Source organism: Pundamilia nyererei, unplaced genomic scaffold (genome assembly GCF_000239375.1).
Source record: "Pundamilia nyererei isolate P.nyererei 1_Seehausen unplaced genomic scaffold, PunNye1.0 scaffold00231, whole genome shotgun sequence".
NCBI lineage: Eukaryota > Metazoa > Chordata > Actinopteri > Cichliformes > Cichlidae > Pundamilia > Pundamilia nyererei.
Genome location: NW_005187632.1, coordinates 824,324 through 851,482, shown reverse-complemented (window position 1 = coordinate 851,482; position 27,159 = coordinate 824,324). Strand labels below are relative to the sequence as shown.

Sequence of the window (27,159 nt, the reverse complement as noted above, 5' to 3'; positions counted from 1 at the left end):
GGGGGGGGGGGTTAGGTGTTGGACAAATTTGAGGTACAGCTGGTTTCGTTTGTGAGTGATTATATTAGACTCTTTGTTCAGCCCTGAATAAACCCTCAATTAGACCAAAAATAATTTTAAGGAGAGAATAATTAAAACATCAAACCTTGTGTACCTCTGGACTTCTCTGACGTTCACAAGATCAAAAACATTTCAAACCTCGTTTTGCTTCAAACTGATCAAAAACAAAAAAAAAAAAGACTGCAGGAACTGTCCCTTCATGAGAATTGCACATCATTGATAGAAAATATGAACTTTCCTATTTACAGCTAGCAGAGACCCGACCTGGGCGGACTGAGTGTTTCTGTCTGTCATGAGAAAAGTTACGAGAAACTTTCAGGAAGCCTTTCCAACATCCTCTGCAGTCACTATAAAAGTTCAAAATCACACAGAAATAAGGCAGCGTACAGCTCGAAGAACGTGCTTTCACACTGTGAACAACATGCAGCTAAACTTAAGATCCAATGTGCAACATAATTCTAAATAAATTAGAATGAGACGAACAGTAAAAGCCTCATTTACACCTATGATTTTTCTCTTTAAAAGGTCCAAAAGCCTTGGAGAACTGTCCCAAGCATTTGTAGCCTTTACACGGTCCACATGTTGCATTTACCTGGCAGTAAGGCCCGCCTCACAGCTGAGCAACACGAGATTCTACTTTCTTTGACAGTTTGGAGGAAAATGATGAGCTTAAAGGCTAAATTTAAACTAACATCTGAAAGTTAGAAAATACTGAATCTTTAATAGTATCAATGTTCCAGAAGCCTTGTATTTTTCCTCGTGTGGGGGGATCTTTGTGAGAATCACCCAACTGTGCAAGTGTTTAAGAATAATTTCCTGGTGTGCACTTAAGCTAGCAGTTTATTAGCTTATCTTTCCGTAAAGCTTTGAAACACCTGACCCCATAAGTCTACGGAGTTCTTAATAAAGCCTATGCTGGTTGTTAAGCCTTAATTATACTTTCTGCAGCCAGTCCGCTGGTATTTAAGTGACATAAATTTTCTTCGTCAGACAGTGAGTGCCAGGGTCTATCCAGACATCTGCCGACCTGCATGTTTCTTCTGACTTAATGGACTCATCTGCTGAGACATTACATTAAAATATAGCAACTCTGCCATCATGTCTCCATCTGTCCATGTCCGAGTATAATCAGGACTTAAACCAGCTAGCCACCCAGTTACACTGAAAGTGGCCAGAGACTGGTTCAGACTGAGCCAGTGCAATGCCACAGTGGCCTCCAGTCTACCTCAAATCAATTCCCATTTAAAGATGAGCTTCTCTCTGGAAATATTGTCATAGCAGACTTAACTTGTAACAAAAATGCTGGTGTTTCTTTTGGAAAATCTTACTATGTTAGTTAGCCCTGACCCTGAAAGGATGCTTGAATTCAACATTCTGACAAGTTTATTGCAATCAATTTCTGTCATGTTGTTGCAGTGTAGGTACATTTAGCCTAATTTCTCAACTTGCACAGTCAAACAATGTTTTCTTTAGCATAGCCAAGTAATTTTTCTAGCTAAGTCTAAAAAAAAAAGAAAAAAACCCTTGTGATCGTCCAATATTGTGTGACTCCAAAGAAGATACCTGCAGGCTAGACAAAAGTGGCAGTAGTAGCACTTGACGTAGAGCTCCACCTTTGGCCTTCAAGCCACTTTCATTGGTTGACACCACACATCGCTATGCTGATTTTGGATAAGCTAATTTCTAGGTCCAATGCTAAGCTAAGCTAAGCTAAGCTAAGCAGCCACTAGTCCCAGATCTACATATTTTTTCAGATATGTGGGATGTCCACATTAACAACAACAACAACAAAAAAAACAAAAAAAACGTAGCAGTACATGTGTGCTTCAACATTTTTTTGACTCATTCTTACTGTAAAAATATTTAGTATAATTTCAAGTGTAACGTTTAAAGGTCAAAATAAACTATGCATTTCTGCACCAGCAGCCCCACGTTGTTCACAATGTGAATGCAGAACTAGAAGTCTTTCTACAGCTGTTTCATAACATCTCTCTAATCTTTAATATTTTGCCTTTAAATTGTTAATAAATATCCAAAAGCATGTTAAAATATAAAAAAGGCAGATTAAGTCATGTAACTTCATCTCTCAGCTGGAAAGTTTTGATCGAAACCTCTGAGGGCTGCAGCGAGTACTCTGAGAAAATGGACAATTCGCAGAATATTGTTCAGCCCAGGTTGAACAAGGAAATGAAAAAATATATACAAACATACATAAAACACACAGAGGGTGGAGCTGCCTTCATGTCTGACCTCTGACTCTTTCCAATACAAAGCCACCAGTTTACTTTATAAAATGTATCACATGATCACCATCATTCATTTGAGACCGTTTCCTGTGTTAAAAATACAATGTGCTGATAAATCGCCCGACTCTGGTCATATATACTTTCAAATATATCCAAGTAACAGGTCAGCAGTGAAAGGCAGCCCCACCCCTCACATAAAAACACACACTTGTTAGAGTTAATTCCACAGAATAGTTAGAAACCATAACTAAGTTAAGAGTCGTCCCTTCACTGAGATAACGCAGAATACTCACTGGTGAACTCTGAGTTTGTGTTTCACTGTCAAACAGATTTCAGTGTAGTAAATCCTTTCCCCCCCAAAAGCAGCTTCTTTTTTATACCTTCAATTGCACCAAACTATATATGTGTGTGCATGTGTGTGTAATAATAGTGTAAGAAATCTGCAAATGTAACAAAGTTTAGTAGCACGTCAAACAGAAGAATGAGTAAAAAAACAAAAACCCTAAAACAAGAATTCAACATTCCCACACACGCTTGTCATCCTGGACATGACTGCACAGGAAGCTAATGCATTTATGTTTCAGAATAAAACAAATGAATGTTATAAATATAGAAACCATTTAAGATTGGTTGAGCACGAGAATAAAAATAGATAATTAATTGCCCTCCACGTAAACACGTTAATAAACTATGTGACTAAAAGTATTTGGATGCTTCAGTTAGAGGGCTTATTCATTCCCAATAGAGCCCTACCATCAAAACGTACAAATATCCCTGTGGATAAACTTTCTGGTTGAACACCAGCGTAGATTGAAGAAGCCTAAGTACTTATGGCCACAAAGCATACCATGGTAAACAGTAGTTGCATAAACAAAATTTAAAGCTTGACATGTTTTGCACCACAAGGCTTCACCAGTGTGGACGGAAAACAAACAGAGAAAACACACAAAACACACAGAACCTAACGAATTCAGTATCAGTGCATCCCGAATAATTAAAGCTCGACTGTACATAAAAACTCAAATAGTCTCTCTATCGTGCTGCAGTGTATGATTAAGAAACACTGAGATGAACCAGGAAGCTGAACTGACCTATTTTAGAAACTTCCTGTGGAGGCTGATGAAAGCTTGAGTGGTAAAACAATCACCAGCATAAATACTGGTTGAATAAAGCAGTAAAGCACTGGGATTTGACTGATATCTGACTGTTAGTGGACATCAGCTGGTCACAGTAGCTGAAACGTCACAGGCATTTTAATTAAAGAGTAACTCAAAGGATGGTTTTCCTCTTCTTACACTCACGGGATTAAAGAACGGCTCCATACCCATATTTGGAGGAAGTTTCGGACAGGTGAGGTTACACGCTCTCTGTACAAATGATACGTTTCGCACATACACAAATGCACAGAGTGACCAGGGGCAGCCAATGAGAAGAAAGCTGTCTTAAAGTGGGAGGAGCTTTATTTAATATAAATAAGGCTTATTTTTAATTTTAAATCATGCAAAGCTGGTCGTGTAGTTTCACCTGCTCACTGGGGTCATGCGATTGTTGGGATTTTGTCTGTATTACTGGAGGGTCTTTACGTTACAAGCCCCTTGACCTGACTGTTGCTGTGATTTGGCGCTACACAAATAAAACTGAATTGAACAGAATAGAAAAGTAATTTCCATGAATAAAAATCTGGAGGTTTAACTAAATTTTAAGCATCGTGCCATAAAGAGAGATGTCTCACAAGTATGACGCCAAGCTCAGTCTCATAACTCAGCTATATGAAATCTATTGTTAAAGGCAGAGCTGATGGTGATCAGCGTTTGAACTGAACATGAAAGACAGGCATCGACTCACCCTCACAACACGAGGAATCACAAGGTCAAGTTCTTCGCCTGTCAGGATTTAAACCCTGGTCAGGTGACTTGTACCCGTTTTTGAGTTACTCTTTAAAGAACATTGAAGCGACTGCGCATCTCGTTTTCCCCCCTCCCACAGCTTTGGACGCACTTGATGTGCATGTTGCATTTACGTCTCTTTAGCAGCGCCTGTCGTTGGGTTTAGTGGACATTATATTTAGACCTTTTTAATTCAGCCTGTTTAGTGTGAAACTGTCTAAAAGCCACACCAGTCAAATCCCAGAGTCCACACAGGAGTAGCTCTTTCCTATAACTGCTGGTAATAAAACTGCACATCAGGACACATCGGGGGGCGGTCAGTGCTCTTTCCTCGTGCCAGGAAAGATGAGAAATAGGTTTTCATGAACATTGTGTTTAGGTCCTGGAGGAGAGTCATACTTGGTGCATTATTCATTCATTCATTCACACCTCGGCCTTCATCCCTTTTACTCTCACCCCCTCAGTTCCAGAGATAAGACATCATAAATATGCAAAAAATTCATTCACGCGCTCACACAAGCACACAAAAACCTCCCTCGCCTTCCCTTTTTCTTCTCTCTCCTCTCCGTCCCCTCTTGTGCCCACGAGTCAGACGTCGTAGTCAGGCAGGGCGGAGTAGGTGATGCCTCCGACTGACGGAGGGCTGGAGTGGAGCGGGAGAAGCCAGCAAAAGACCGACCCTGCAAAGACGGAAAGAGAGATGAAACAGTGCTTTATGTATTTGGAGCGCCGGCGAGACGTAGGTGTCAAAAGATCAGCGCACCTCTCCCAAAGACCTCCCGCAACAGGGCCAGCTTCGGCTTGCGGGTGTGTGAAGGGTGGTGAGGCAGCTGTGAGGAGGGGGTGGAGGATGAAGAGGACGAAGAAGCCCTGTCTTTAATCATCAGCCTGTTTCTCATCTGCTCGATGGGAGTCTCGTCTGTGATTATGGAGACCAGCTGAGAGAAGACAAACCACAAACGAGGGCACATGATTTTTTTCCTTTTGTTTCTTTAAGGAGCTTCAACGTTACTGGCAGAAAACAGACAGTCGTCTTCTTAATTTCACATGTTTGACCTGCGCTACCCACCGGTCAAACATGCGATATAGTAACGTTTCTTTAACACCGTTTAGGGTTTTTAAATGACAGCAGTGTTTTACTCTACTAATCCAAAGATCTACATAATAGGAATGCAATCTGTATGTGTAGGGCTTTTATTGTGAAAGACAAAGACAGGAAGAAGCTGTGTACTGCATGAGGGATGACTTAAAACATGCCTGCATCACCTCTGACTGACTGCATGTTTTCATTAGACTGATCTCTAATACTTAAAAGTGTGTGTGTGTGTGTGTGTGTACACGTGTACCTGATCGTAGAAGATGACCATGACAAACACACCAAACAGCACCGACTCCACGAGGAGGATGATGTAATGCGCCCTGAGACAAAGAGAAGGAAACTGTCACAAGCCTGACGCTTCACCCTGAAAACCAGCCGTCACAGGTCGCTCTGTCTCACACTATCAGGTGTTTGCTGGGCGTCTCCTCGCTTTCCTTCTCTGCGTCACCGCCTCGCTCGTTCCTTATTCTCCACACCCACGCCGACACCACCAGCACCATGGAGTACAGGCTGGCCATACCTGCGCACAGACATCACGTCACAAATCACAGCCTGAGAATCTCTACCTTCACTTTTCAGACTGAGGTGAAAGCAGCAGCAGCAGCTCACCACATTCCCAGAGCGGACCTTTGTCTGCGATTTTGTGAACACCTCCAGCGTGTGAAAACTTTACACGCTGGAGGTGTTCACAAACTTTTTTTTTTTGCCTGTCCCGTTTGGCTCTTTTGCCATCAGAATTGTTGTCTAAAGGCAAAGAAAGATGCCCAACGGATTTACTTTACCAAATTGACCATCCCAGCCTTGCCGTAATGGTCCATTTGATTCACCTTTTATTGTTTATTTTATTTTCACTTGCTGAATACGGGACAGACTTGACTGGGGGAAAGAAGGGGAGAAAGAAAGAGGGAAAGAGAAACAGCTGAGAAGAGGGACGGGGGAGAAGGGCAAAAGACAAAAACCAACAGAACGGGCAGAGAAAAAAAAATGCATATATCAATCACCTGGATCACCTGCTGAGAAAGAAAAAAGAGAGCAAGCAGAAGAGAACAAGAGCAATAGAATAAACAACATCACAATGATATATGGGAATATGACAGTAAATACTAAATGTTAAACATTATTGTGCAGCACATAAGATCAACAGAACACAGTGTGCTTTGAAGTAGGAGCCAAAAAGGGTGTAGTTTGTGGGTGTGATCACCCGTGTGTACACCTGTGAGCATGGACGCGCTTGTTTTTTTGTTTTGTTTTTTGTTTTTTTAAAAGGTTCCTTCATGTAATAATCTGCTAGAGGGTGTGGGGGGGGCCACAGCCCCGTCCTCCAGGGCATGAAGCAGGTATGGAGGAGATCAAAACTCCAGACATCCAGAGGCCCCCAGAACACAAGAGACCAAGGAAGACCAACAGAGGGGCAGCCGCGCCACTGTCCCGGAAAGAGCTGAAGAGAGTCCCAGATGAGGGCTCACTCAGCAGCCGCGGAGCAGAAGCCAGGGGGAGTTGCAGTGACGCGCCCGTGAGCTCCGCCGGCAGCCAGCTGTGCCTGAGTGACCGAGCCCCAGGCCGAGAGGCCGGGGGCACCCCACCTCCGAAGTGGCCCGAGCGAGCCCCAGGCTCCAGGCGGCCGCCAAGGAGTGAGCCGGTGTGTACCTGGACGCCCATCCCCGGACACAAAGAACCACCAACGCACCGATGTCTGAGGGAGTCCGCCACTGGCAGGGGAAGTGGTGGTGGGGGGAGATAGGCCTCCAAACCTTGGAGGGCCTGAGATGTCCCCAGAGAGGTGGCACCTGACACCCAACCTGACATATAGACACAGACATACAGGCACACACAGATACAAACATCCATTCCCACCCTCATGCTCTCATATGCACTTACTCCACACTCAACCGACGTGGAGACAGACATAAAGAGACGCTGTACACACGATCACACTCCCCAAGCGTACTCTACGAACCGGGTCTAGGTGCCCCCGCCCCTGGAGGGGGGAACTGCACCCAGACCCAGGTGGTGTTTCCCTTTTCCCTGCGGTGGGGGGAGGCAGACTGCCCCCCCACCGCAGGTGTTCACAAACTTTACACAAAACTTTTGTGTGTTTTCTAAAAAGTCATCATTTCGACAGGCAGTGTGAATTGTGTGCTCACCAGTGTAGAAGAGAAACTGGATGAAATACTTCTGGTTTAGCTCCCCGACACAATTATTGATCCTAAAAATGACACACGCACATCAGAAAAGCACAGATGAGAAGATGCTGGAGAGAGCGTAAAGGTGGGGGGTGGCAGGCCGACGGACAGACGAGGGCGTGTTCTCACCAGGGACAGTGGTGGTCCATGCGGCGTATGCACCTCTGGCAGACACGGCAGTGATGCGCTCTGGGGGGTCTGTAGGTTTCGCAGCGACTGCACACCGTCCAGCCCTCGCAGCCCTGAACACAGCAGCGCAGCAGTTCATGTGTTAAAACCTCAAACACTCCCAAGTGCAGGCTGAGGGTGAGGAGGAGCAGCTGCACGTGCACCAATCATTTCTGCTTTAAAGTTTAAAAAAATAAAAAAATAAAAATCATACAATATGATCCAAACTTATAGGCATATCCTTATAGGCACGCATTCAGGGTTTCCTTTTTTGGCAGGAACACACTTTACAGACAGCTGTAAGCTCGTAAGCGCATAATAACACGCTGTGAAGCAGACACGAGTGCAGCTGCTGGGACGTGAATGAAGGCGCGCTGAGATAAACACGGTGCAAACCTGGTAAAATTACAGCTCAGAGTACAGCTGCCATCCACCGACACTCCCTCTCTGTCATTAGCGTTCAGCTTATTTTTGCTTATTTTCAAGCCACAAACATCACTGCTGAGTTCAGGGTGGGAACAAAAGTAGGAATTTGGAGCTCTTCCAGTGTTTGTTCTTTTAGCGTCAGTCTTGCTCTCATACAAGTTTTTATAATCTGTGGGATTAAAAACAACAGCTATCATTCTGGTTCTGCTCTTAGCTGTAAAGAATACATTTTTAAAGCTGCCCACTTCCCACATATAAAAATCAGCACTTTCCCCCCTCAAACCTGCAGAAATCCATCCACACGTTTCAGTTCTCCCTCCCTCTCTCACCTCCAGGTCATTAAAAATGCAGACGGCGCGGCGTCACATCACCCCGACTCGAAAGGTTTCACTGATACTGAGAGGTGAACTGCTGTCAGCCTGCAGCAAACTACGCTACAGATTAGTGACGGATCTTTTCAGTCAGTTTGGTGTAGATGAACTCGATGGATGGAAACGCAGTCATTGGTCCAAATAGGCCAGCAGCCGGCCAATTAGGTTACCCAAGACTAGGGCTGTGCGATATGACCAAAATCTCATATCCCGATATAAGAATTCTATCGTCCGATAACGATATAAATCACAAAAATGTAACATTTTCTGTAAATTCTGAATCTCGGGCAGCTCGACTTGCAGGAAGTGTTTCCAGCTGCGCGTCATGTAGCTGGAGTCGAGTGTTTTAACCGATGCATGAAACGATACATTTTTAGACATAAGTTGTAAAGGCCGCCGTTTTCTTTGTGAGTATTTATTACACAGCGTGCTGCGGGGAAAAGCCTGTTCTAACGTTTGAGTCTAAGGTTTATTTTTTAGCAGCTGACGGCTCTTTTTTGCTTCTCATCCGTAAATAACCTGCTCTTTCACGTGATTCAGTTTATTTTGAAAAGTCTCAACAGGATCTTGAGCTTTATTGTGAAAGGTTTATGTGGAACATAAACAAGCGGATACGCGATGGTTTTACCGTAGTTGTTGCTAACCACAATGCATAAAAACAGGCGCTTGTCCGTTCGTAGTGTGGTTATATTAAATATAAGAGAAAGAGAGAACTTTAGGAAATTAATATAACCACCACAGTGACCATCACAACCATGAAACAATATTGCCGTAAACAGTTTATTTTGCGACACCACGAAACAAACGATAGCGTAAAATGAAACGATAGATGTTTTTATATCGTCATCCGATATATATCGTTATATCGAACAGCCCTACCCAAGACCCTACCGTTTTTACCATCATCCTCAGCTGGCATGAACTGACACTCAGCTGTGCCGCATGTGTCTGAATTTTTATTTGACATCATCACTACAGCGACACCGGCCACACGTTTATGTTTCGTAGCGTGCGCGACGAGACGAGGCCGAGCACGACCGACAGTGAGAGCGGTGTGGGAGCCAGCGATTTAGATTTAGTACCAAAATAAAAGAGCCGCTTCAACCAAACACAAACTGGTGTGGAAAGAATTTAATAAACACCTGTCGAGTACAACCAGGCTACCAAAGAGGTGATGCTAGCAACGGGAGACGTGTGAACTGAAAGACCTGACCATGTGACCTGGAGCGCTTGTTAGCTGTGCTCCATACAACAGGAAGCTCAAGCTGCTGCTTCTTTTAGGAGTGATCACAATGGATCATCTCCATCTCACTATCACACCAACCCCTACATGTCCTCCTGGCTGGCAGCTCCATCCTCACCATCCTTTGTCTAATATATCCACTCTCCCTCCTCTGCACACGTCCGCACCATCTCAGCTCGACCTGAGCCGTCCCTCTGACGGACTCGTTTCTAATCCTGTTCATTCTGCTCACTCCCACTGAAAATCTCAGAATGACAAGAAGAGCTGACGGTGCTTTGAAATGACGGGTGTAGTTACGCAGGGATAAAGCAGGGCTCTGAGCAGCTGGTTAAGCAAGCCCAAGCCAACAAAATTACCAGGTCGTGCTGTCATCAGTGACAGCAGCTCATCAAAGGAAGGATGAAAATGCCTTTTATTTAACTGCACTTAGAAATACTGTTGTCTAGCAGGCTTCAATAAAACACTGTCCGGTATTTCCTCTACATCGTCAGAAATATCAGATTTCCCCGCTTGCAGTATCGTGATATCATTTTCAGGCTGAACTTGTTTTTCAACCTGCCGGCTCTGTGATCTCAGCCTCCGCTCATGTGAGAATCACATTCTTCTCCCGAGCGAGTGGGCGTCATCTGTGCCGCCTCCTTCCTGCTCTGTCCTGGCGGCTTTCTCCCCTAAACCACACGGAGGATTTTTCCAGCAGTCCGAACGCGTCTGATGCTGTCGTTAGGCTCTCAGTGCTACCCGTGACCGAGGAAAACTGCGGAAAACGTCCCCAAACCGATTCTCCTGAAACTTAATTTGTGTAAGTGTGCGCGTCTCATCAGGAGGATCACAAAGATTTCTGTGTTCTTGCGACTCACCCGCTCGTTCATCCGAGACGACTGAGAGCGGAGGTCCGAGAAGTCGATGGCCGTGTCAGGAAGAGGCACCATGCCTAAACACACAGACACAAAAGACATTTGTTTGGATGTTTCCACCCAGAACCCACAGCGTGTGCGTTTTCTTTTTCTTTAGAAAGATGGACTAGCAGTGAGAAACTCGTGCTACGTGTTTGTGAGCTGAATAGTGAAAGAAATTATGATGAAGAGCTGAAAAACTTTCAGAGAGGAAAGTTAGCGGTTTATAAAAAGTTATCTGCCTTACCCTGAAACAAAGGGAGACTGCTACCAGCCCTGAATGAACTATCAGTACGTTAAAAAGCGACACAGTTTCAGTTATTGTGCCAATGTACTACTTATAGGGTTGGGGAACCCTGCAGTGAGATGAGACTGAAGAAGTCATTCGGATGAGTGACCAAATGTTTGTCTCACTGAAAACGCTACGTCCAGATGAACAGAATCAACTTTTGGGGGTATAAAAGACAGACTTTAACTTTATGAGAGATAAATATGACACACAGGGCGTGTGTGTGTGTGTGTGTGTGTGTGTGTGTGTCTTACTGACCAGGATCTGAGAAAACAGCTTTAGAGTGGCAGGCTAGCAGCAGCAGCAGAATCAGGTTGAACACTGACCCGTGGAGAGTACACCACACACTGTCAGAGACAGAAGAGACATGCGATTATTACACTTCATCATTTAATCTTCTTAATAGAATTCAATTCAATTTTATTTAGATAATGCCAAATACCAACAGCAGTCACCTCTGGGTGCTTATGTTTAAGGTAAAGACCCTACAGCAGTACAATGACAGAAGTAAAGCAAGTTATTAGAGCTTTAGGGAGTCCACGGTACATTTCAATTCAATTCAATAAAACTTTATTGAAACTGAAGGTTGACCCCGAGGGAAATTGGGTAAATATCCTGTAAATGTTCATGATCACAAAAGACAAAGAAAAGCCGATTTATTTATTTATTTTTGCATTAAACTACAACTTAACTGAGCATAAGTTTCTCTGAAGGGGCTGGATGACTGCTCTGTAACTTTGACAACTTTACAATTTTAATAAAATACGTTTTACCGCAGAAATATTAGCCCTCATCAATGTCTCCTTTGCTTTCTAAATAGTCCTGGTTACAGCCAATATCATACAAAACTGCACAGAATAAGCACAAAGCACTACATTTGACTGAAAATAAGAGTACATACAAACATTTTGTGACGCTAACATTTAAAATATTTGGGTGGAAATTGAGGAAATGCGCGCTTCTCAGCTCAGGAAAGTCTGAATTTGGCATGAAGACTTGGTTAACGCAGTTTTGAATTTAGGACGAATTAAAGAGCAACTCTCGTTGATTTAGATGAAGCTGCGATTCTGGTTTTAAAGAGGATTTTTGTTCTCAGACACGCAGAGCAACTTTAAATCACCCAAAATTGTGAACGACAGCTGGACTCGTCGGCTCCGGAGCAGGCTAATGAAACGCCTCAGCTACGAAAACAAACCGAAAGCCACCTGTGATGGAGCGCGAGCCCGGTTACAAAACCAAAGACGTGAATAGGAACGCGATTAAAGCCACATTACAGTGAGAACAAACGAGATTTGATTTAGTTTCACTGCGCCGAGGGTGAAATCGTGAAGATGCCGTTACTGTTGATCTGTTTGCTGTCAAATGAATGAAGGCACAGCAAAGAGGCGGACGACATATTGAGGGATTTTAAGGGGTTTAAAAAGGCGTGAAAATGCAAAACACCCACCTGTCCGAGTACGCGGGGATGAGCACGTACTGTATGACCACATAGTCCGCATAAAACACGCTGAAATAAGTTAAAATCAGGCAGATAACGCCGCAGGGATCTCGCCTGCAGCGAAGAACCGCCATCTTCTCCCGGGCTCCACCCCCGTCCCCCGCTTCCGGGTGACGTCAGATGGAAACTTGAAGCTGCCTTCCAGGACCGTCGAGAAAAGGCGATTCATGTTTAAAGGGCCAGTTCATCTTTTTTTTCTTCAAAAGAGATTAAAGAATATTTGACTCAGCTGGTATAGTGGGGTTCAAAGACTGGATACATGTTTTCATCTTGTTTATGTCAAACTGTGACCATACCATTGGAATGTTTCAGCAGACACTGACATGCAAAAACACCAGGCAATATTTGTCCAACCTTCTATGGTCCAGTTTTGATGAGCTCAAGTAAATTGTAGCCTCAAGTTCCTTTTCTTTGCTGAAAGGAGCAGCATAAAAGACCGGTGAGGTCCTCTGCTGCTGCCAGGTTTGAAGTCAGCCAGAGACGCTCTTCTGATTTGACTTGAACTTCAGTGGGTCGCGTTGAGCACAGTTGCCCAATTCTGTCGGGTTGCTCCCATGTGATTGGCTGAATAGATTTTGTCTTTAGCAATCAGTTACAATCTTAGAAACATTGTCTCTAACTAGACACTTAATCTGGATGGCATTACCTTGGCCTCCAGTAACACAGTAAGGAATTTTTAAGCATGCTAAACCAATATATTTCTTCTATTTCAATATAATGCTTTCTTGCATTTGGACAGTTTCTCTAAAATTAGAAACATCCTGTCTTTAGCTGTGTCCAAGTTCATAGGCTGCATCCTCCTGAGGACCCGGCCTTCACAGTCTATGTGGACCAGGTCCTTCGAAGGCTGGAAGTGAGTGGCTGTGAAATTGGACCGTCTAGTCTTCAGATTTGCATCACCAGCTGTTTCAGTGGAGTTTAATGAACTCAGCCGTCTGCTCCTTGCTATCTAAAATATAACAGGATATTGGTGTAACTTCTCAATCATGTCACACTGCTGTTTAATCAGTTTTCCGTTTGACATTTATTTAGCTATAATCTCAGCCAAACCAATTTACTCACAAACAAATAAAACACTGAAAAAGCTAAACAATAACATTTTTAGGTTATCTAAGTGAATATATTATATTATATTATGTTTAACCTGAGTAGCGAAAGACCACGGGGGACTGAAAACAATGTGCTGGGAGTTTGCTGTTCTTGCCGGCTCTAGTGAGCCTTGATCCCCCGGCTAGCTATCAAGCTGGTGGGTAACAGACGTCTCCGAAAAAAGTTAGAGCACTTTTGCAAATATTGATGTCTTAATAAATCGAGCAGATATTTGAAGTTTACACACCTACATTCTCGCCTGAAAATATGTTAAAAGTTTATTTTGTGACCCAGAAAGAGGAATAAGAGTAATATTAAAACTAAGTAGTTTCTGCCATTGTTGGAAAGTGGAATTGGCTGGGCTGCACTATGAATTCTGGGATATGGTGGGCCATGAAGGATACACCCGACCCATCCTTCAAATCTGGGGAAAAGGAGGATGCGTTTGTCTGCTGCATTTGGAGGAGTCTACGAATCGGGACAGCCGTCGACGCGTTGCTGTGACGTAATCGACCTACAAATGCAGCCTCAGGAGGATGCAGGCTATGAATTTAGACGCCCACTTAGAATGATGCTGAAAATCTAATTCATGCATTTATCACTTCTAGGCTGTACTACTACAATTCAGTATTATCAGGTTGTCCTAAAAACTAAAGTGCTGCAGCAAGAGTACTGACAGGGACTAGAAAAGAGAGAGCATATTTCTCCCATACTGGCTTCCCATTGTTGGCTTCCTGTTAAATCCAGAATTGAATTCAAAATCCTGCTCCTCACATACAAGGTCTGAATAATCAGGCCCCATCTTATCCTAATCCATATCACCCCATTAGAACACTGAACTCTCAGCCTGCAACCTTACTTGTTGTTCCTAGAGTATTTAAAAATAGAATGGGAGGGAGAGCCTTCAGTTTTCAGGCCCCTCTTCTGTGGAACCAGCTTCCAGTTTGGATTCAGGAGACAGACACTATCTCTACTTTTAAGATTAGGCTTCAAACTTTCCAAGCCTGGCCAGCTCAGTTGGAAGAGCATGAGCCTCTTAATCTCAGAGTTGTCGATTGGAGCCCCATGTTGGGCACTCCTGTTGCATATTTGTCCTTAGGGATTATTACATTATTTTAATAAATACTACATAGTTTTATATAGTATAAAAGGATTTTAATAACCCATATAGTTAGGGTTGGATCAGGTGACCCTGAATCCTCCCTTAGTTACTCTGCATTAGATCTAGGTTACTGTGAGATTCCCACGATGCACAGTTTCTTCTTCAGTCGCCTTTTTTCACACACTGTATATTTAAATATTAGTTGTTATTAATCTCTGGCTCTCTTCCACACTATGCCTTTGTCCTGTCTTCCTTCCCTTAACCCTTAACCAGCTGTGTCAGATAGCCACCCCTCCCTGAGTCTGGCTCTGGTGGAGGTTTCTTCCTGTTCAAAGTTTTTCATTCCCACTGTTTCCAAGCATCTGCACATAGTGGGTCATCTGAAAGTTGGAACTTCTTCTTAAACCCTTCAGTATAAAGCCCTCGAGGTGCCTCCTGTTATAAATTGGTGCTATATAAATAAAATTGAATTGACCTGAACCGATGTATCTAATGAAGTGGCCGGTAAGTGTAGGCAGCTGTTGATTCGAAGCAGTTTTGGACTTGCACCTGAAGGCAGCATGAACCACAGATAGGAACAGTTATGAACAGCAGGTGGCAGTAGAAGTGTGTGCGAAGCTGACATTCACACACCGTCGCTCCTCCCTTGAAGGAGGCAGAAAGCTGCGCGTCATCCTCTCCGTGCACTTCTTCTTCTGTGCTCACTTTGTCACTGTGTGTTTGTAGTTTGTTCACTTCAGCCGCCTGCAAGTTAAACCGCCGTTCCTCTCGGATACAGTTCCTCCACTTCGAAGTCAAACCTCTTTACTTATTTTTCTTTCGAGAAGTTTATTTCATTGTGAAGAAGCTCGACGAGGATTAAAATATATATATATAGTAGAAGGCAGTAGTCAAAGAAGGAGGAGAATAAAAAGTGACAAACCTGGAGGAGGAACAGGGCGTTCATACTTCGAAGTAACCATGGAAGTTCCTGGTATGCAGGTAAGGAGAAAGGTGGACGTGCTGCTGCTGCTCTTCTCTGGGTTTTCAATCGTCCTCATGAGAAAACTGAAGCGGGTCTTTATGAGAAGTGGAGGGGAGATTGTGCAACTGCTGCTGCATGTTTCTTTCTTTTGTAAGAGTGATTACCTGTTGTGTATATGAGCCATAGGAACATACTAACATACAGCGCTGTGTATTCAAATAAACAGACGTAGGTCTCCACATCCAGTTAAAAAAAACATCAGGGAAAAGTGACTCGTCAGATCTTCTCTAGCTGTGGAAAATGAGTTTATGGTCCAAATCTCACATGGTGTCTAATTGTGTATTCATACCTGTTTATTCGACCTTTGATGTGCATGTGCTGACTCATAAAGTGATGTAGCTTCCCCAGATTGTGGCTCTGCGCTGTGAAATGAAGCTACACTTGTGTAAAATGTAGCTTTGGTTCCTTAAATTGAGCTGGCTTTTATTTTATGGTGTCTAAATCCCTTAAGTTTTGGCATTATATTTACATAGTTGCTCAATACCTTGCTCTATCAACCTTTGTGTGTTTACATCTGTAATAAGTGTAATTCCAATACCTCTATACCAGCTTATATCATAACTTTGGTGCTCAAAGTTTAGTTTACAGGGCCTTTTCTCTTGATGTGACCTATAGTGTGGATTTAATGACCCATAAAGTTATTTAGCTTATTGAAATTGTGAGGTTGTGGTATTTTATATCGTTTAAAGTGTACTCATAATGGAACTCTGGGGCCACAAATTGAGTTTCCTTTTTATTTTGTGCTTTTTAAATCACTTTAAAGTTGGGTGTTTTACTCAAATAATTGCTTAATAATGTGACTTAACTTCTCCAAGTCGACTTGATAATAACCTTGCGTTATTATCATCTATAATAAGTATAACTATAATCTATACTAGCTTATATTGTGACTTTGGTGCTCAAAGTTTAGTCTAAATTTTGAATTGAAGTTTTTGTTGCATCAAGTGCGCCTAGTTCTAATGTTTAAATCTTTTAAATGAAACTGTAATCTTCATAGAAAGGTTTATAAGGTGGCTCGGCTTCTACAAAATAAGCTTACAGTAACTTTTTAGGGTGTTTTTGTGTCTTCAGTGGTAACTGTGATACTTGCATACACATAGTTCACAGTGCCCTTACCTCTTAATGCGACCTATAATGTGTGTATGATGATTTATAAGGTGACTTTTAGCTTTCTGAACTAGTGAATTTGTAGTGTTTATACAATTTAAGGTGTACCCATGATGTCTCTCCGGTTCCCTAAAACGAGTTTTATTTCATGGTGTTCACATTTTTTAAAGTGAACTAATATTTATTGATATTACCTCATTATTGAGTTTACTGTATGTTTAAGGTGGTTACAGCTGTAAAAGTGTGAAAATAGTGTTTCTGTAGTGGCTTATGTGTTGGCTTTGTTGCTTCATATGTACTTTACAGTGTCGTGTAATGTGTCACGATGGCTTGTGTTGTGACTTTGTTTTACCAACCCAAGGTGAAGTGTGACTGTGGTTTACGTACCGTCGGATATATACATGCGATGAATTACAGTGTGACTCTGCTGCTGTATAAACGAGTTTATTTAACTCTCTTGTGTATTTAGGATTTAAGACTTCTGAATAATCCAGATTTACCGTGACTTAATGTGCTGCTTGTAATCCAGGCACACTTTATGATGACACAATGTTTCTGCCTCTTATCACATCCATATATTTAGTTATTATCAGCTGATATCGCAGACTCACATTATATTGACCTTAATTCTCCTGAACCTGATGTATTTTCTGATTGTATCACTTTTGTGTTCATGTAATGTTTCCATAGTGACACATTTTATAGTCCTCTGTCTTTATCTCCTTAATGATGTGAGCTATGCGTAACTCAAAAGGTGTGTCTAGCCTTCATGATTTCCCGTAACACTCCATGTGTTAATGGCCCATTCTGTATCTGTTGCTCAGGAGCATTGATTGATATCTTTTATAGGACATCCACTGCCTTTAGTCTAGTTGATTAAAATCTACTCTGGGATCATCCTTCCCTTGGAAGTCATATTAGAGGAAAATCTTCAGGTATGCCAGACTTGTGCCAGTAAGAAACAAAAGGTGTCTAACGTGCACTAAAAGTGTGTAAACGCCTCCAACCTGTTGCTCAGCCGGCTTTCAGGTGTGTCTACCTGTGGGACTGGCTCGCCGTGTCTGCTCTGTGCGTCCCAAGTGGGCGGGGCCACAAATGGTGTCACAGGCTGCTTACATCAACACACCCAACGCCTGGCACCAGCTGCCACAGCATCGAGACAGACAGCAAGGTTTGCTGCCAGTAAGAGCAATGATGCATAGTGGAAAGTGCTGTGCAAGACTGGAGCTACCTGATCAGTCAATTAGGTGATAGGATATTTATCACTTGTTGGGTAGTTATTCTTTTAAGCATAAATATCAGTTATGGTGACTTTCAGATTGCTTTAAAAAAAAAAAAACCCCCAATATGTATATATTTGCTTATGTGGCTGGGAATTATGTATTGTTGGCCTAAATGTATAAGTAACTTTGCCACTTTGATCTCTGGTAGCTTAAAGGTGATATAAATAATTTTTTATGTTAAGGAAGAATTGAATCGCTAAGTGCGTTAAAAGGGTGCTTATATTATAACCACTTGGAAATAATACCAGAATTTGTAGTGAAGATGAAGGTACCTAGCATCACTATAATGCTAACCAACTGACCATTGGCATCCAGCGTACAACTAGACATGCAGTGCAAGCTGCTGTGGCGAGCCCTTGTGACAAGATTGGTTAGCAAGCTAAATTTATAGTGTATGAAAGTATCAGGTGATAAGCGTTTTTGCTAATTTCATGCTAACTAAAAGAAATGATAAAAACTTTACTAAAAATGATGATAATAACAAAATGAATGGGCTAGTGGTCTAATAAACTGCAAATCCAGTAATTGTATTTAGCAGAAAATGGATTAAAGGTGTTAAAGTGTTAAAGTCATGAATAGAGTCAAAAGGTCCAGTACAGTGACTTGAATTAGCCAAATGGGCAAAGTTACCTAAGCTAAAGGGCTTGATATTTTTTCCCCAAAGCAAAACAAACTCAGAAGAGGAAACAACATATCTGTTTCGCATAATGTCTAAAACTTGTTTTGACTGCCCCTAGGTAGCCAAAAATTCCTTTTAAATCAAGTTTAAGACGCATGGTTGCCATTATTGCAACATTTGTTGTTATTAGACAGCTCAAAAAATAACCCAAAATTTGTGCTGGAGTGCCTCATTTTGTAAGAATTATCCTGTAACAGGTGGGGGGGTATTTAGCTTAAATGAATGAGTTTACAAAAGCGGTACAGTAGCATAATGGATGATTTGTGGCTCAGGATATCAGTTTCACACATACTTTGAACCTCTAGTTCCTCTAGTCCTTCCTTTCTGCTATCAGTGGAAGCTGCTGAGAGATCCCAGCTCCGTGGAAAATGTTGTGTAAAGCCTGAACAATATCACTCGGCTGACTCTTACGTTGGTTTCTGGCTTGTGACCATGATTCAGAACCTCTTTTGAAAGAAATCTTACATAATCCAGAAAAATAAGCTTGATATCATTTGAAACAGTGCTATCATTATAATTACACAAGTGCCCCCAGCTGACTCCTTTGTTTATGTCTTTTACAGTCTGTTACGAATAATAAGTTCACTGTCTGACTGTGATATTTGCTGCCTTGGGCATCACATCGTTGTGTCAGCTCTTTCATGGGTTTCCACACTATGTTAAAATGGAAATGACTCTCTTAACAAATGCCCTCAAAAATACATGTTTGTTATATTGAAACGCTTTCTTCTTCTTTTTTAACCGTGCAGACATGGCAAAACGTAAGATTTCCATTTTACCAACATGGGGGGAAAAAAAGGAAAGCACAAGGTATTCACATCTGAGATCACTGAACTTATAAAGTGATCGACAAACTTCTTCTCTAATATCAATAGTCCTACATTACGCAAGGTTAGGCGAGGCCTAATCTTCATTGATCATAAAATCTCATTAGCGGGATTGAACGCTTAATTAGTGGAAAATTTTGCAATGTTGGGATATAAAAATTGTGTTTATTTTTCCACAGAATCCTAACACCGTGGGCGAAATTCCATCTTTGGTGAAATGTACAAATTTCCACTGATGCCTAAAATCAAATCTAGTGGCGCCACGAAACACAGCTACTAATGTATGATGTCACACTTGCAAATCAGAAGCATCTTGACAGTATGGTTTGAGTTGTTGATTGTCACAGAAGAAAAATCCAATGACTCAGCTGGCACTGTGATTGATTGCGTGCTGGCAGGTATGCAGGAACATGTTTTTATGATGTTTGTTCTTTCAGTAATGGGCTTTCAGTTTTAGTGCCCCATGGCAGTTTAAGGAGGTCATTCCCTGTCAAACAGAACAAACTTGAGGCAAATTCCACAACTTAAAGGTATTTCCCCAAGAGTTTGATTCTGGACATTTGCCTACCTTCCTCCTCGGGCTCCTGCCTCATGCTACACTAATAAATTTTGTTGATCTAATATGAATTTATGTTTAATTCGCAGAATATTATTAGAACTGTCACTCTGTTGGGCTTTGAACTAAACATGACAGTTTAGTTGAATCACATATTTTGTCAATCCAGGGAATCACCCTCAAAGTCAAATATACTTAGGATTTCCAGCCAGCCTTCATTTGGCCAAGAAATGGCAACCAGAGATGTATCAGTCCTACTTCCTACAGTTCTGATCTGATATAGATCAATGACGTTGGGTATCAGCTGAAATCCAGTAGTAATCTGATAGCAGTGTCACATTAATGAGCTGTGATTATGTTTTAAAAAAAAAAAGAACCGGGAATCGTTCTTTTGTGTAAGACAATGAATTGAACACTGGTTTCGTAACTTCGTAACTACAAAACAATTATCTCTACAAATATAAACTGTACTGGTAATAGGTTTTTCTTTTGTTTTTTCTAAATTTAAGGTACAGATGAACATAATAAAACAAAATTAATTTATATTATCCCTTTAATTTATTCACTCTAGTTTATTTTCAGCTGTCTGTTAGTCTTTGCCTCTGTTAATAACGGCCACGTTAGATTCTCCTTCCCTGGTTCTCCCCTGTAGAGGGGAAGCTGAAAAATATAAAGCCAGGTGACGGCAGAACATTATATTACCATAAGTGTCATAAAGTATTTCAGCAAGTCTTACACCGCTTGTAACGAAAGTTACAATTTTTTTTGGTTGTGTCGGCTAACTTGACAACAGTTGCTGGTTTGAATTAGTGTCATGGCACTAATTTGTGCGACGGGTCAGAGCATTTTTGATGATACCCGATCCAGCTTTTAGATTGGACTGATATCCAATCCAAATATCAGATTAGTGCATCCCTGCAAACGATTAATGGAAACTTTACCCCAATCAAACAATAGCATTTTATCAGCCTCGCTGAGTAACAGTTGTGTAATTTTAGTACCTGAAGTATGGCTGGTGTAGATTTGGAGTTTTATTAGACTGGACGTGCAGGAACTTTAAAACCAACTTAAAGTTAACTCAGCTGGCAGACTAGCATAAAAAATGGAGCTACGTATGGAGAGAGAGAGGAAAAAACTAAACATGGGTTTTAGGTGTTAAACGTCTGGCATTTTCCTGTTCCTGCCATTTTATTTTTATTTTTTTTACTTGGATTCCTGCTCACTGATCCACTACAGGACTTTACTGGCCTTAAAATACAAAAACAAAAAACCCACATAAGTGGATGCATCGCTTAATTATTCACAGATACCAACTGTCATAAGGTGAACTACTAAATTAGCAAATAAAACTGTCATTAGAATAAAAACCAATCAGCGATTGACCCAGCTGGTTGCCTGAAGCAGATATATTTCAGTCACACAACCCTAATGCACTGTAATGTAAAAGAGCCTCTTGAGGCCTCTTGAGTGCGTTCTGAAAAAAACAAAACAAAATTTTTTCTTTATTCAAACTTCATTTAGGACATTTAGCAGCAGTGAGAAATCCTAAAGATTTCAGGATGTCAGCGCAGCATCTAGCTGTGTGTCAGCTAAAATAGTATTATTTTACTATTTGTATATTGAGTACCTGTGTGTGTGTGTGTGTGTGTGTGTGTGTGTGTGTGTGTGTGTGTTTTGAGCTACGAATCCACACAGACTTTGTTGCTTGGACCCCTCTCAATGAAGAAAAACAGAACTTCCTCCATAAGGGGATCAGTTCAGCAGTTTGAGCCAGACTTTCCCGTGCTCTTCTGTTGAAACTTCCTGTTGTAAACAAGTCGGATCCTCCGGTTCTGATGTGAACAAGGCTATCCGGTTGTTCAGTGATGACGCGACGAATCCTACTTCCGGGTCTAAAGTAGTCTGCGTTTAATATGGCTTTTGTGTTGTTAACATGTTTAATGTTATGTATTTTCTTCTATTTGATCTCAAAAAGCTCCTAAAACAGTCAGTGATCACCGTTGACCTCCCTCTGCTTTTATTACCACTAATCATTTATTTAAGCTCAGTTTTTAAAACCTTAGGATGTAACTACAGCCCAGCCCATGCAGCAGTATATGAATGACTAACCTCATATTGTGGATGGATTATCTCAGTTGTTCTCCTGGCTGAAGTTTGGTCCTTTTACAACATCCAGCCATGCGATTACATTTGTTCCTGATCACCGAGAACACTCATGTTAACTTTTATCGAGTGGAAAAAAAGTTAGCTTGTTTATATTATGCTAACATAGCTGTGTCGCTAGCGGTCATGTAGCACATCATTATATACCAGGTAGCTCAACTTCAGTAACCCTACAAACGTCACTGCTGTTTAGTTTTCTGTCTTCATTTATGCTGGAAGTGATAACAGAGCTGTACGTTTTAATTTGTTTCCAAAACCCCGCAGTCAGGACATGCTATATTGTATTTAGATAGACGCTAGCGAGCTAACTTCCTGCTAACTTCTAACTCCGTTAAATGTCATAAATTCCGTTTTCATGGATGCCTGGATGTTAAACTCAGTTGTTACACCTGGTAGAGCAGAACGCTGATCATTTTATTAAAGATGAAAGACTTTAGACAGTTTTTCAACTCTCAGTAATGCCACAGTGATCGTTTGATATATGGACCTGCAGCGGAGTTTAGACCCAGACACGGCTAGTGACGTCAGACTGAACAATCGGATTGTCAAAGTGGCATACACCTGATCAAACACCTGGGAGTGGCCGCTTCTCCTTCTGCTCTTTGTCATTTTTACGGCTGCACCTTTTCAGCGCTCCAGTTCTCACAGCCTGTACGTATCTGTGGCTATATATAATCACAGGCTCCACCACCCTGAAGGTGGTGTGTTTGTGTTTTCCTGAGTGAGGAATTATCAGCAGCTACCAGCCAGCTGCCTGCAAGTTTTGATTATAGAGCGTGAGTCAGTCTTTCTGCAGCCTGAATCATAGTAGAGCATTCTCACACCCCTCTGTTCATGCGTTTGTCTTGTTTATCTTCACATTTTCCTGGATGAGGACGTATAAACAGAAACCGCCTGACGGCACAAGCGGCTTCTGTGTTGGACGGAGTTTGAGTCATTCAAGTCTTCAGTTTCACTCAGTGCTGGCTTCAACATCATTTTGAGGAAACAAAATGATACAAATTATACAGAAATGACTGGCAAGTTATAAAACTGGCCACTTTGTTGTAATTGAGATGTTTTTTTATTTCTTGTGTGACTGAAATTGGTCATTTTTGTGGTTTGAGTTGTTTTATGTAAACCTACCAAACAATTAGTTGATTCTTTTGAAGAATTGATAGATAAATCAGCCATTAACCCATCAAAACAAAAAGAGTTGGTGGTCTTTCAAAGCCACACAGTAACTCAAACAAGGCAGCGGCAGATCGGTAAGTCCTGTGAGGTAAAATGACAAAATTACTGTTGTTGTCTGAGTAGTCTGGGGGATTTTGAGAGAGCAGTATAATTACTTCAGTTCCTCATCGGAAACGGCTGTCTGATGAAATGGTGAAAATACTCTAAATATAGCTAACACTTATAATTTGTGGTTATCGTTTTTTTCAGTTGACAGTAAAATATTGTGGTGCTGATTGTTCTCAGCATTGCATTGCTTATCATCTTCTGCAGCTGCCTGCGTTTAGATTAGGGCATAATTTTTAAATGTTGGATTAGTTATAGGCGACACAGTAGTCTGGTGGTTAGCACTGTCTCGTCTTAGCAAGAAGTTTTGTATTCGCCAGCTGAGTGGGACCTTTCTGTGTGGACTTCTGCATGTTGCCTCCAGGTACTCCAGCTCCTTTCCACAGCTCCAATAGCTTATGGGACCAATTATTGATTTTAAATATGTTTTTTTGTTTTTGTTTCCTGCTTTAAAATAAAAACAGCCAACCACTAAAGAGGATTTTACCTTCCACCAATGGAAAAGCACCAAATCTGTGATAAAACATTATTTGACCAGTCTTTTTTTAGCATAAAATGTTTTTTCAGGTGGCAAAAAATAACTGGACTGCACCGGGCTTCCTTTAGATTCAAAGTTAACCTAAGAACCACAGACTCAACAATTTACAGACCAGTCAACCTTATAAACATAGTTATTCTAAAGCTTCAGTTTGAATGGGTGAACAACATAAAAGCTAGTAAGTTATAAGTTCTCTGACAGCAGGTTATCCAGCAAAACTACTTCCACGCACACGGGTATTTTTTATAAACAGAGATTTTCTGTTTTCGTTTACAAAAAACAAAATCCCGTTTACACGTGCAGTTATGGAAATAATATCTCTGTCGGCATGTAAATGCAAAAAACGAAGTCAAAGCTCTTAAGAGCACACCAAAGCAACAGGTGGCCAATCGGGAGTCTATGTGAATTCTGTCTAAATCAGTGGTGCACAGTGTGACGTCAAAAAAGGCCGCACTCCTTTTACATTGCTTGACTAAATCTCTGTTTTCCTCATCCACGCGTAAACGGCCAGACAAAGTTTTTGAAAATTTTCACATTGGCAGGACTTCTTAAAACTCTCCATTTACGTGTGGATGAAAGGCCCAAACATGTAGAAAAAGCTGCGTTTTGAAAGATACCAGTGTACGTGTGGAGGGGTGGGCGGTATAAACGGTATACGGTAGAAACAATATAAATTTGGCCAACGATAGAGATTTTGACTATACCGCTCTACCACGATAGGGCATGTTGATGGAGTCATCGAGCTGCGCCTGTTTTGGTCAAAAGCATTGCAGCGGCTGCAAACAACATCATCTGTAAATTATGCCGGGCGACAGTAATAGCAAAGAGACGAAGCACTTTTGGAATATGGGGAAAGCCAAAAATAGCGCTTCCTCCACTTCCCTACCATTGATTCATTAGTGCTGAATTCTCTCGCAGCTGCTCTATTCCCATGTTGTTGCAGTAACCTGACTAACTTCGTATTGCGGATGGATTATCTCAGTTGTTCTCTTGACTGAAGTTTGGTCCGTTTATAGCATTTTGCCATACAATTGCATTTGTCCCTAACCACCGGAAACCCTCACATTAACTTTTACTGAGTGGTAAAAAGTTTGCATTCATCCTTCAGCTTCACTGTGCTAATGTTATGCTAACGTAGCTGTTTTGCTAGCGATCACGTAGCACGTCATTATATACCAGCTAGTCCGACTTCAGTAACCTTACAAAAGTCACTGCTGTTTAGTTTTCTGTCTTTATTTATGTTGGAAGTGATAGCAGAGCTATACATTTTAATTTTTTTTAGAAATCTCTCAGTCAGGACATGCTATATCATGTTTAGGTGGAAGCTAGCGAGCTAACTTCCTGCTAACTTCCAACTCTGTTGAATTTAATCAATTCAGTTTTCATGGATGCCTGGATTAATTGTTACACCTGGTAAAGCAGCAACGCCGATCATTTTATTAAAGATGAAAGAATTTGGACAGTTTTTAACTCTGTGATGCCGCAGTGTTCGTTTGACTTTGGGACCAGAAGTTAACGGAGTTTAGGACCCAGATTACTCCGTGAGGCTCCTGACTACGGCAGCCATAATGCTCCAACAATCCATCAAGCGGTGCGGCTTCATAGCTTACCAAAGTCGTACTAAAATATTTTTGACAGATTTCTGCGCGCTGTGTACCACATAAAATTGGTTCGAGGTCAGTAAGCACAACCAGAATTCCTACATAAGGTACACTGTCGATTTTTGAGAAAATTAAAGGATTTTAAGTGTGCCTTATTGTGTGTAAAATACGTTATACAGAAGAAAAGAATATATCGCGATATATATCGTTACCGCACATGCTTCAAATTATACCGTGATATGGATTTTAGGCCATATCCCCCAGCCAAATGTGGTTCCATTTTTTTATACATTGACAAGATGTTCAGTTAGCTCAGTCTTTCAGTGATTTTGGCTTTCAGACTACAAAACATAGTACACTTTTCAGCTTTCAACTTTCTACTGCTGCCATTGCCCTGTGTGCTTGGTGCTTGTTTTTCTTCATTATATTGCATGAGTGACGTCACATGGTCTTGCAATCTTCTAATCTGAATGTGTTCTCCTTTGGAAATTTGGCACAGGTTGATTTAGTGTGAATCGGTGCTCTGTAGTAACAACGTAGTTTACTGCCCACTTACTGTACGTAATACGCAGCTAGTGCTGGCAGGTGGCAGAAATATGTGCCATTTCCCAGCCTCAAAATTTGGATAAAAATTCATTAAAATACCAGATACTGCCAGATAAAGCTTGCAGGAGCTTGGAGTAAAATCTTTGGATAATGGTCAAATAATTTTATTTGTAGATAATATGTACTTATTTTTGATATATATTTGACTAAATGCAAGCCATTGGTTTACTTATTTACCTAATTTTATCTGGTTCGAGAGCGGGAGGAAACAAATTCTTTGGAGACCGCGTCATGAAGGGCATCTTGCAAAAACATCTGCCAAATAAAAAGTGCAGGGCCAGCCACAGTGGTGACCCATTGTGAAAAAGAGACCAGCCAGAAGTAGATATTATTTTGGCTGCACATCCCTAGACTTTACTTGTTTTTAACTTGTTTTAATAGTCAACTTGTTGCCAATCACCTATTATTGGCCCTACTTGTCCCTGATTTTTTTTTCAGTACTGGCTGTAGGGCAAAAACAAGAATCCTAAATATCGTTCACCTGCTCCCCACATAGTTGCTCATCCTGCAGCTGGACATATGCCAACATATGGAGCTGTAGCTGTCAGCTATAAACGGTCTTCTGCTCGGAGGATCTGCTGTTAGCTGGAGAGCCAGTCAAACCAGAATCTGCAGTATGCTGAGAGCTGTTTACATGCAGCCGCTCACCGACGTTCCTCGAGGACAAAGAACTGCCATCTGCACCTGCAGTCTAAGATGTGGAGTTGTAGTCCCACCATAGGAGAACAGACAGATAAGTGTTGCAGAAGGTATTTGCCACAAAGTAAAGAAAATATTTTCAGAGGAGTAACATGTTTTTAGAAAAGCAATATCCGTAGAAATTATAAGTGCTTAAAAAGTCTTTGTTGGTGGCTTTTGTAAGCTTTGGATGAGGGCTGTAGTCAATCATTGTGTAGGTGGTAGAGGTGGGCAGCTCAATATAAATAGGGCTGGGCGATATATCG

At 41.6% G+C, this 27,159-nt stretch overlaps 2 protein-coding genes across 2 annotated transcripts in view; one reads left to right on the top strand and one right to left on the bottom strand.

Annotated features, from left to right (window-relative positions):
- Positions 1-7: 7 nt before the first annotated feature.
- LOC102200068 (palmitoyltransferase ZDHHC3) lies at positions 8-12,488 on the bottom strand. The gene is made up of 9 exons (XM_005748849.1): positions 12,312-12,488; positions 11,123-11,211; positions 10,540-10,613; positions 7,604-7,716; positions 7,436-7,497; positions 5,691-5,811; positions 5,539-5,611; positions 4,956-5,130; positions 8-4,872 (listed from the first exon to the last, which is right to left on the bottom strand). The coding sequence occupies exons 1-9, from the start codon at positions 12,434-12,436 to the stop codon at positions 4,781-4,783; spliced, it is 924 nt and encodes a 307-aa protein (XP_005748906.1). The 5' UTR covers positions 12,437-12,488; the 3' UTR covers positions 8-4,780.
- Positions 12,489-15,259: 2,771 nt separating this feature from the next.
- Positions 15,260-27,159, top strand: part of LOC102201380 (serine/threonine protein kinase 26) — a 52,617-nt gene continuing 40,717 nt past the window's right edge. The window contains exon 1 of the mRNA XM_005748853.2: positions 15,260-15,534. Within this exon, the coding sequence (XP_005748910.2) occupies positions 15,514-15,534 (21 nt within the window). The 5' untranslated portion in view covers positions 15,260-15,513. The remainder of the gene's footprint in view (positions 15,535-27,159) is intronic.